Source organism: Parus major, chromosome 5, assembly GCF_001522545.3.
Source record: "Parus major isolate Abel chromosome 5, Parus_major1.1, whole genome shotgun sequence".
Taxonomy (NCBI): Eukaryota; Metazoa; Chordata; class Aves; order Passeriformes; family Paridae; genus Parus; species Parus major.
Genome location: NC_031774.1, coordinates 31,104,929 through 31,116,737, shown reverse-complemented (window position 1 = coordinate 31,116,737; position 11,809 = coordinate 31,104,929). Strand labels below are relative to the sequence as shown.

The window sequence follows — 11,809 nt, the reverse complement described above, 5'->3', positions numbered from 1 at the left end:
TTAATATTTCTTTTAGAAGAGAAGAACGTATGCACCCTATTCCCTCCCTGGCTCCCCCCACCCAGTTTCCAGCTGGCTAGACTTCCAGCTGCCCCTAGAACCTGTGGTAGTAAACTGTATGAAGTCCAGTAGTAGGATCAGATGTTGTTTCCGCCATGTGTGTAGGACTTTTTTCCCCCCACCCAGTATAATTTATCATCAAATTCCTTTCTTTTTGACAGGATGAAGGTGGCTGCCACTATGATAACTACCTTGCTTTGCAACATGATATTTCTGCTGGCGTTTGGATTGGCTTCAGCTTTTAGCCACAGCCCGAGGACACCTGACAGGGTTACTGAAGCAGATATTCAGAGGCTCCTCCATGGGGTTATGGAGCAATTGGGCATTGCCAGACCCCGGGTAGAATATCCAGCGCATCAGGCTACTAATCTTGTTGGTCCACAGAGCATTGAAGGTAGCTAATTTCTATTTTGAGTTATGATTAACTTATTAGTATACTTTGGTAACAGTTAGTATTTTGTTTTTAGATGCAGAAAGAATATCTTGAGCATAAAGTCATAGACTGCTTCACCATGTTGTCGTTTGATTTTTGTTTTAAAATCACCATCCACCTTCCACCTTCCTTAATGTAATGTTTTTGGCAGAAGTATTGGGCTTTTTTAAGGTACAGGCTTTGCAGAAAAAGTTATGTTGTCTTGGCATTGTCTAATCTCTAGTGCCTCAAAACAATGGGTTTGCTAAATTTTTCCTGAATACTATGTATAAATATATTGCACATGTATTTCACATGAAACAAATGTTATCTGTAGAGCCCAAATTCCATGGATATTTAGAAACATTTGCAAACCAGAAGAGGTTAATTGGTTGTGGTGCCATGTGAGATAAAGGGATAAACCTTACACTGGGGATGCTCCTCTCCCTGTGTCCACAAGTAGCACCTCAAAACCATGTTGCAGAGATTAATGCTCTGGGCTCAACTTCATTTTGTTTTGGCCAATACATCTGATCTCACACTGTGTAACTTTTCCTTGGAGTCAGTCTTCTATAGTTATGTAAATAATTTGAAATATCTGGCTCAAATGTTAGGATATTTGGATAATGTTTCAGAGTGTTGCTATTTTAACTGAACAAACCAGCTTTTATTTTGTCATGACAGCAAAAGGTTGAAGGTATGAAACTCCGAATATTATTGTTTATGTGAGAACATCAAAACAGGGCAGAATCCCTCAACCTTCCTCTCAGAATTAAGTCAGTCTGACACAGTGCAGTAAGGCCTCCCAGTTCATAAGTCTATGTTTTCTGTTTTATCCTCATTCTGATTTGCAGACTGTCCTACCCAAACAGATAAATTGCTTTAATTGAGACCAAAGAGAGGACTAAAGCTGAATAGGCATTTCTTCCAGATAAATGCAGACCTAAGTGTATATATTTTCCAAAGAAACTTTGATCAACACACATTTTTCTGCAAACTTAAATAACAGATACTAGTTTAAAGAGCATTATTTGGTGTGTACCCTTTTCTCCTTTAAGAATCTTCATGCATAGAGAAATTGGGACAGATGGTAGAAGTGAGTGATTTTACTCTCAATTTTCCTCTTTTTCCTAGACATTTTTTTTTAAAAAGAGAAACCTTAGAAAAGAGAAACCTTAGAAAATATAATCTGAATCTATATCAAATATTTAATCTTGGCTGTTTGATGTTAGTTTCTAATTACAGTGTTAGCAAAACCGGTCTGTGCATCTCTTCATATAAGTATCAAAAGTTTTCTAGTGTTTGTGAGGTTGAAGTAACTGCTAGTGTTCCAGTCATCCCTACAGTCTTCCACAAGCAGCAGGTTGGAAAAACTTTTTTTTGTTTATCCTTTTATTTATTTTTTTTCAAATTAAAAAAAAACCATCTACATATGTAACAGAGTAAAACTGAAATCCAGTTAATTTATCATTTTTGACTCTCCGTCTTGCTCAGATGAGGATGATTCTCTTTCTGGTTTTTTGGGGTTTTTTTCAAGCCTACCATGGATATTTAACAGTCTATCGAGAAATTTCTGCAAAAGTAATATGGTCTTGAGGGGTGAACGCTGTCATTCAGAAATAGGCAAGCAAAACAGACCTTTGAATGAAATGTTGCTTTTTATTGAGTATTCTGTGGTGAGTTTTTCAGATAGTAACTACTTACTCTTCCTTTGGTTTCTTGGGTGATGTGTGTCTGTCTCTAGCTATGTATGTCTAAAAGCATCTGATCACAAACTTCAACCCAAGAAAATGTTGTTTCCAGTTTCAAGGTTAATGGGGTCTTACATCATTGAACAAATTATTTTCTCATACTGCTGTTTTAAACAAGTACATATAATTCAGTGAATTTCCACCATGAGTCTATTTTTATAGGATAGCAAATCCATCAAAACTTGCATTTCATTCTGGAAAAAGTAAGTCCATATGTTTTTAGATAATGTCAGTACAAGGTTTCACATTCTGAAGAATTCACCTCTGGACTTTCCATAATATAGTCACACTGTTTTCACTGGCTAATAATTTCATATGCAAGTGCTTAAAAAATTCTACATGATAGTAGAAAGGAAATCTAAGGGGGAAGGAAATAAAGGGGTTTTTAAGTTATCAGAATATATCACAGAAAAACAGGGTTTTCATCATAAATACCATCATGGCAAAGTGGTAATTCACCAACTACTCTTCTGAACTCTTCTGTCTACACTGGGATTTACTGAAAGTAAAAGTTGGACAGTTAAGTTTGGTATAAAATGCTTATTCTTTATCAGAAATTCTGAGCTGCCAGAAGCGTTGACTTCCAACCACTTTTCAGACTGCAAGTTCCAGTGACCAATGTAAAAATTTTAAAACTGAGTTCATTCCGTGAATGCATTCTCATCATTAAGGCCCTGACTTCTCTGGAGTGGATTTGTTTCTCATTTTGACTAGATACTGCATCTCAGCATAAAAACAGCCCACTATCAATTAGACCTGAACACATTTAGTAAGTTCCTGCAGAAGATGGTTTTACTTAAAAGGTTTTTGTCAGAAATAGCCCCAGCAGCACAGACCTGCAGCATTGTTGACAGCTGTCACTGCCATCAGCTTCAGCTGAGCCACAGTTCCAGAGGTAACACCCACTTTCAGAAGGCCAAGAATTCACCCACTGTATGTGTACACTTGCAAGCAACATATTGTCAGGAATTTGGGAACAAATTTAGGCTGCTGTAATATAAACAGGTTTACTCTAGCAACCTGGTTTTAATGAAATGTTTTTTAATTTGAATTATTATTATAATAACATTTCCCATGTTATTATTATTTCCATTAATACACAACAGAAATATTATTGCTGTTAGTTCACAAGCAGAGTTCCTGATCATGCTTATTTTCTATCTCAGTTTTTTTTTTCTGGTGGTAATCATTGTATTTTGACTTTAAAATGCTAAATACCTGAGAGTGGATGTGTTGTAAGAAACTGTACATGATCATTCCCATCCTTACCTTCACACCCACCCTATCCCTTCCCCCCTCCAAAAGAAGTTTAGTGCTGACTTGGCTGTAGAAAGTTCAGTCAAAAACATATTCAATACTGAACTAAACTAAAAAAGAACACTTTTCAGAAAATACATTTAGTAGCATATGCTCTCTTTTTGAAGTGACCAGATAGTTTTCTTGTTGATGGGTAAAAAAAAGAACCAGCTTGTTAATTGAAAGAAATTTCTGCCTTTTCTTGTGTTGAAATCTTTAAACACATGGCTTTTTTTTTTTTTTTATTTTTTAATCTTCTCCTTTGTGTTTGTCAATTTACTGTTACTTCAGGCCAGGCTGCTAAAATAGGAGTAGTGTCTAGAAAATGCCTGATAGAAAGTTTAATGTACCAGGAAATTTCTGTGAAGTTCAGGGAGGTGCAGAGGCAGCGTGAGCTCTCTTCCTTTGCTAGGGCTCTTCTAGTTAAATATAAATACAAATATATCCCAGAAGTGGGAATTTTCTGGCTGATTCCCTGTGCTGGTGTACTGCAGCCAGCACAGGGTGCATGGCAGAGCAGCACGGCAGGAGCCAAACAGAGCCTGCCTGATGAGTGTCAAGTGAAAACATTTTTAGTGGCTGAAAGGGGTGTCTTGGGAGCAGCTGTTGTTTTGCTGGCCACTTAATAGATTTCTCTTTCTGTACATCCCCTAATTCCAAAAAGTAATAAACTCCTATTAAGTAGTCTAATTTCTCTAATAATATTCACTCTCCTCGTTAATTCATCTTATCAGAAAGCTATACTGGAGTCCCTTAGCAGCATCTATAAAAAGACTGGAAAACATAGAAAAGCAAATTAGGAATTTTTAATGAGTAGCTGTGTTTCTGTGCTTACTGTTCAGCTTATCACTAAAATACTAAGCAAGCCTGACTGGGATATATTCAAGCTTTCTGCAAATATGAAGGGGTCTGCATCTATGTTAAAAGAGGAAAAAAAAGAATTAAATAAAGAAATGCATTCGACATTTCAAAAAACATAACGTTATTTTTTCTGTCTGGCAGGGCATTTATGAAGTATCAGACAACACTTCTTTTTCTTTCCTTGTATGCTTACAATTTTGTGCCAATATTTAAGGGGTTTTTTTTGTTTGTTTGTTATTGTTTGGTTTCCAGTTGTTTTCCTTTTTCTGAGGAGTGAATAAGAATAAGCATATAATGTAAATTTCAGGCCTATTATACCCTGCACAGGACAACAGTAAAAATCTCACTAAAACGCACGGGGGCACCAGTAGCTCGTCTTGAACAGTTTATAGCACCTCATAATTGGAAATGTGAAGTCCCATTTTCCTTCTGCAAATATTGCCTACCATAAATTCAGTACAACAGGAAGCCTCTTGTGTGGTTTGTTTGTTTGTGTTTGATTCAGTTGTTTTTATTTCTTAAAACCACTTCAAACAAAATGATTGCTGCTAAAGGTACTGGCATGACAGCTCAGAGTCTGAAGTCTTCAGTCTGCAGAAGAGGCATAATGCTGTCAACCTCAGTGACAGCTTTAAATGATGTCTCTAAAATTGTGATTGTTTGTAGGTATAAGGAAAATTTAAAAACACAGTGCCTCTTAGGGAGGCTTTTTATTCTCCTGCAGAGACTCCTCATAGCTACTGGGAACAGGCTGGGGTTTATTTGATTATTTTGAAAGGAAATAAGAATGTTTATTGTTTTAGAAAAATTGTAGTTACTGTTTCTCAGACAGAGATGATAAAACTCAAGAAAGTCTGGAACATTATGCAAATACATCTACTAACAATTAGTAATTACTGACTTGTCAGCACAGACTCTGTATGAGTGACACTCTACATCACACCTACTGTCCATAAAATTATGTAGATTCTTATGCATGGTAATAGTGTCTATTTTGTTTGCATTTTACTAATAAGAAAAGTCAGGGTTTTCTTACTAGTAAATAACTGTATTACTTTGCTGTTTGTCCTGTATCATACCTGCAAGCAGATACTTGTTTCCTACAAGAACAGTAAAATGTTTGTATTAGAAAGTTGCAGAAACTTTTGCTGATGAATTCCCTCAGTGAGACCAGTGCAGAAATGACCTTTGCACTCATTCCCTTTTGGGCTAACGCGTGCTGTGCTTATACCCCAATAGATCTGGACTTCCTTGGCTGACTACAGGCGATAATGTACAATATCTGGGGGTCAGCAGACAGAGCAGTGTGATGGCTGCAGCCTCTTTGCTCCAGTTTGGGTGCTCTGTGCCAGAATCTGTGCCAGCATCTGGGGGGAGCCGTGTCGGAGTGCGGGGCTGGCTGCACGGGGCTCAGCTGGGGCACACCTCCCACAGCCAGGGAGGCTGATTTCTTTCTTTCTTGTTGTGGTTCTTGGTTTTGGTTTGTTGTTCGATTTTTTTTATTCAAGTTATCTTAATAGCCCAGAAAATGTGATTTCAAAATTTAATATCTCAATTTTCTAAGATAAAATGGAAGTGGCAAACCTACAGTTTTTTATACAATACGTAACTATCTAGATTTGTATAGATGTGACTAAAAATACCTCTTTTCTTTGCATTTTATTCAACAAATTGTAGTGTTGAGTATAAGCAGTATGAGGCAGTGATGCATGTCATAAGAGAGGTGCCTTAGAATGCTAATTTCTGAATTTAAAGCTAGTGACGGTGCAAAATGACAGCAGCAGCATGCAGTGAATTTTCTTTATCTGAGTGATACGACACAGGTCTGTGAAGAAAATGCACATAAAATGTTTATACCTCTAACACCACAAACAGGAAAACAATGTGGTGGCATGACTTTATTTTTATGAAAGTAAAATCTTTGAAACTTTGGCCTGTAATATCCTTGATTCCATATGAATTGAGAAGCCACGACCAGCAGTGAATAATAAGAAAGCCAAGCCAAAATCTGGTGTGCTTGTCAGAGAAGCCAGTGCATGGAGAACATGAGAAGAAAAGAGTGTTCATCCCTGTTTCTCTCTAGATCTCTGTTATTTGCAAGTGGATCTGACTGAGGAACCTTTTCAGATTTGAGGCTTTGAAACCTTTTCTTGAAACATCCTCCTCTTGTGATTGCAGGAGGATGTGCAGGCATCACATACCACTGCTGAGGTACCAAGAATATAAAGTGACTCCAACTCTTAAAAGCTCCTACTAACCACTGTTATGTGGTACAGACTACTGCTGCTATTCATAAAATCATCTTTAAAAGATGCCACCAAAGGAGAAGTCACATCTCAAGCAGCTTTTGGGAAAGAAAGATAGCAGGTCTGTAGGGATTTAGAATTAAGTAGATTGTTGTGTACCTAAAGATAATTAATCAATTAGAATGGGATTTGTAGCCTCAGTTATTTTTTTGTACATGTTAGTAGAGGGAAAAATCCAGTAGGAGAGGTAAGAAACCTGGAGAGGGAATATGATAACTTCTGTATTGTCTGGTGCTTTATAGTAACTGTATTTTCTAATATTAGCAGATGGTATCAAGAAATTTGATATGAATCTCTGAAATTCCATCTACCATGGGAATATGGTTCCAAAGTATTTTAAAAATCTATCAGTGAAGATAGCTGAATTATGATGATAATTTCAAAGATTATTTTTTTTCCTTTCTTGTCTGTCATGAGGAGACTGAGGGGAGACTTCATTGGAGTTACAAATTCCTCAGGAGAGGAAGAGGATGGACAGGTACTGATTTTTCCTCTGTGCTGAGCAGTGACAGGGCCCAAGGGAATTTCCTGTGGTTGTCAATAGGTTGAACGTTAGGGAAACGTTCTTCACCCAGAGGGTGTTTGGGCCCTGGAACAGGCTCTCCAGGGCAGTGGTCACAGCACCAGCCTGACACAGTCCAACAAGCTTTTGGGCAATGCCCTCAGGCACATGGTGTGACTCTTGGGGATGGTGCTATGCAGAGCAAGGGGTTGGACTTGTTGATCCCTGTGTGTACCTTCCAGCAATGCATATTCTGTGATTCTCTGAGCATGCTAGGATTTATGCCTTGCTGCATTTCCCACCTGAATTTTAAACTAACTTGCAGTAAGAGAGTACTTTTAAGTTTACTTGGTTCTTTGAAGAGATATTTCAGAAATCGAGCGAAAGAAGAGACTCTTACTGTTCTTGATTTTGGTGGTGTGCCAGGAGATAGGATCTCTGGCACTCTCCAGAGGTTTCCAGAGCTTTTCTCCTTGTGTTTGCCATGGTGTGTGCGCTCAGCTGTGCTCTCAGTTGCTGGGATGAATGAGAAGAATGTTGTCAGCTGAAGAAGCTGTTCTTCCCCTCGGGATGCTTTTTTAGCACATCAGGTTAGCTGATCTGAGTCCCTTTTGCAGCACCAAAGAGCAGCGTTGGGCCTGGTCTTACCCACCAGGGCTCTTCATCTCCCCACTCCCTTGTGTCTGCATTGTGTGCCAGTGCTTTTATCCGAGTGCAAAAGAAGCCTCATCTCGACTGGGGTGGTTTTACATGGCAAAGCTTCTGCTTTTGGAGTTCTGAGGTAATTCTGGCTCACCAGGGCAGGGGCTGGAGCCCTCTAGCTCCGCACTGGGAATGCTCACCAGGGGCTGTTTGGGACAGGTGGGAAATCTGCCTTGTAGCAGCCGTCAGACATGGGAAGGTTTTAAAGCTGCTGGAGAACCAGCTGGGACTTCGAGCCACCTGCATGGAAAATGGAATTGAATGAATATCAGTGGGGAAATGAACATGAAAATTTTCTGAAGTTCGGTGGAACAGTAGAGACAAAACATGGATGTTCTGAATGTTCTTGGTGCATCCAGGTTTCACATTACAGGAGTGAAAGAAGAATTTTTCTCTGAATGTGTTGACACTGATGGAGCATTTGGACTTCTCATGCAGCTGGTGTCAAGTGAATAAAGTGTTCCAGTCTTCTGTTGGCACATTTACATTTATAGGATTGAAATAGTGTCCCATCCCTCATGGGATAAAGGAGGTCAGTTTTCCTTTTGTTGCCCTGTATCCCAAACCCATGTGCTGCACACGTGGTCAGTAGTGAGGCTGTGCTGGGGCAGTGACAGGAGGGTGCAATTTGCTGCCTGTGTTGGATTTTGTTCTCTGCTGCTTTGTGGTGGCTGCAAGGCAGAGGGGCCCGTGGCTGTGTACTGCACAATGCACTGAGTGGGTAAAAAGGGTCAGCTTATCCACATGGTCAAGTGCAAAAGCCACTGTTCAGCTGAAGAACAAGTTAATACAATCCATTAGAGAACTGTTCAACCAAGGCAGGCATAGGAGTTTGCTTTTTTTTTTTTGCTTTGTCAGCAAGTGGGCTGCTGGATTTTTTTTATTGTGTATACAATTTAAATAATAATGACATATAAGCTACTGTTATAAATTTATTGTGAGGGGCGTGGACATTACTTTGGTCCTAACCATTTCACAATAAGAGCCTTTAAGATCTTAAATATTTTTACTGTTTGTAATTAAAATATTGGATAAAATAGAATTATTTGCTGAAAGCAAGGTCAGTAATTGTGAGATGTGTGTGCTTAAGGCTTTAGAAGAAATTGCCCCTCTGCAGAGAAATAGAAAATTAGTCTTTATAGTTTTAAGAAACTTTGTGTCATTAGGAAGACAAGCTGACTCTGGAATCTGGGATGCCTGAGCATGTAGAGCTGTAGTGTTTTTGTGTTTCTCGAGGCATGCTCTTGAATGGTTAAGGAAGTTGGCTAGGTTTGCATTTTTCCATTCTTTGTTCTCCTGTGCCTTTTCTCCTTCCCTATTCTCTTACTTAGCAGCTTCTGTGGAACAGACAAAATATGATCATTTATAATTTTTTTCAGTTCTTCTTACTTCCTGCGCTTAATCAATTTGAGCAAACAGGATAGGACTCTCTAAGATGAAGCTAGCAGAATAATAATTACAGCATTGGGGAAGTGAAGCCTTTAGAAGTGTTAGATAGGGTAAGGAAAATGTAAATTCATTTCCTGCATTCAAGATTTTTTGGGAGTTCACATGATGGGTGGTCCTGCAGATAATAGAAGAAAAAGTAAGTTAGTGGATGATGCCCCAGTTTAACATATAAGAGCACTGGGAAACATTCTGTCAAACCTGCCTTTGGGGAGATGTTCCTTTTGAATGTGACAATATCACAACAAATGTAGGTACAGCAAGATGACTGGGGATGAAAGTACAGGATAATATGGGAAGCTGACAGTGTAAAAGGAAAAAGATGTATCTCTGATTTGTTGAGGAGACACTGTAAACAATCTTGAAAATTTTTCCAAATGATAAGAGCAAATAGGCCAGATTAACAAAAGATTTTGCAAAGTAGGAAGTATGGTATTACGTCTCATTAATCTATGTTTGCTCCCTTGGGAACCTTGGGCAAATGGGATAAGCTGTACCAGGCTTCCCTTGCAGCTCTTGTTTGTGTGGAGTTTGTACAGGTCAAGAGAAGAGATGTGATTTCTGCTCAGGGAAGAGATTCCCCTGTGAATCTGTGAGGGGCTTGGACACTCTGAGGTACCTGGTATGACTCACTAAGTAAAGGGATTTAATTTGGGATTTGGGATTTATTTACTCACAACACATACTCATGATCCATCCTATTTTATTTCTCCATGCTAAGATTGGCCAAACTACCTCTGTTCTGAATTTTTAATTGGGGTAACTCTATCTTCACTGTGACATATGAAATGGTTTAAATGAGACTGAAAGGCGAATTTGTCCTCTTGTTTCTCTTTAAATGTTCTGCAATAATTTTTCACTTTTGAAAATTCATTCTCATTGACTCATTGACTTTCTTAAACTGACTCTTTTGGGGGACAGCACTGCCAATTTGTATTTGACATGGAAGATTGCTCTCCAGAGATTTGTTCCCACTGTGCTTTGCACTACCAATAGATGGGTAGCAGCAGCTAAAACTTCAATGGACTAACAGCATTTCCATTGGAAGTGTATGATCAGGGAAACATTCAATACCTGCAAGAAAGTAGTTGCTCTTTATGTTACTTGGGGTTTTTTTTTGTGGTTTTTTTTTTTGTTTTGTTTTTTTTGGTATGTTTTTTGGTTTGTTTTTTTTTTGTCCTTCAAGAATGGAGTGGTTGTGTTGCCTGCATGGGTGGGAAACCCATAAAGACAGCATTGCTCTCACAAAGAAATGAGCTGAAATGTCTACACTTTAAACTTAATCATTCCAAGGATCTCTAACTAAAATCAGCTGATAAAATACTTTTCCAGAATTATAATAATGGTGAGTGGCATTGTTCTTTTTTTGTTTTCCACCCTGCAACAATTCAAGACTAGTGCTAGAAGACTATATATATGCATGTATTTTAAATTAAATTCAAAACTTAGGACAATGCAGATCCTAGCCCCGGAGAACTAAACCTCTATCCTGTAGGAATGTGAAATACCTAATAATAAATGCTCACAGAAATCCTGCATGTGAAAGAGAGCTGATTGTTTTGGAGCGTTTGCTAGTAGGTGGCACAGAAAAGCCTGTTCATATAAGTAAGGAGACATGAAAAAAACATAGTTTTATCTAACTTTCTCAGTACAAGGGTGTTGTCTGTACTTCTCTGGATTTTTGGTAGTCCAAGTTTGAATACTTTAATGATGTCTCTCGTGATTCCTTTGGATAGGAAACTGAAAAGTTTCTTGGTGTTTAGTTGCCTTGTCTTTTTCTTTTCTTGAGGCTCTGCCTCAAAGTTCAAGAAACTGATCTTCTGCTATTTTTGTAGCTGACTGTATATGTTTGTATTCCAATATTTTGATTTGGTAGCTGCAGTGTATTTAATCCTAATATGTTTCTTTAAATCAGTAATGTTATAATACCAAAACTAATGCAACACATGAGAGTTACTGTACATAATACCCCTACTTCGTATATTCATAGCACTTCATTTTTATTATTGTAGTCTTTGCTGAGTGCACTATTTATCAGAGTTTATAAGGAATGAGCTTTGCTGATGCTATTAAATCACTCAAGCGTGCTAAATTATGGCACCAGAGCAGGTGCTATTGTCTGCAGCTCTTTTGGAAAGAAAGGAGAAACCCTCAAATGATCCTGGACATTTATACCTAAAGGAAACAATCCTTTATATTAATATAAAAAGATTGGTTTGTACTCAGTCAAGGGAATTCTTGGCAGTCGGTTTAAACTTACATGTATATATAGCACACTGGAGCCTGCTAAGTACCTCTGTTTTCTTTATGGATGGAGCTTTGGTGCCAAGAGGTCTGCACCACATGCAAGCACAGATAGGCTTCTATCTGATGGATTGTCCCATAGTGAACCACATTGTATACAGGATGTTCAAACACATATTGATTATGTGGTTCCGTAGTTTACAGCAGAATCATAACCTGATGCTTTTAA

At 38.3% G+C, this 11,809-nt stretch overlaps 1 protein-coding gene across 2 annotated transcripts in view; it reads left to right on the top strand.

Moving 5' to 3' along the window:
* Positions 1–11,809, top strand: part of LOC107205692 (neuroendocrine protein 7B2) — a 48,548-nt gene that overhangs the window by 20,355 nt on the left and 16,384 nt on the right. For both annotated transcript variants that reach the window (XM_015631940.2, XM_015631939.2), the window contains exon 2: positions 222–454. In XM_015631940.2, the coding sequence (XP_015487426.1) occupies positions 223–454 (232 nt within the window). In that variant the 5' untranslated portion in view covers position 222. The remainder of the gene's footprint in view (positions 1–221; positions 455–11,809) is intronic.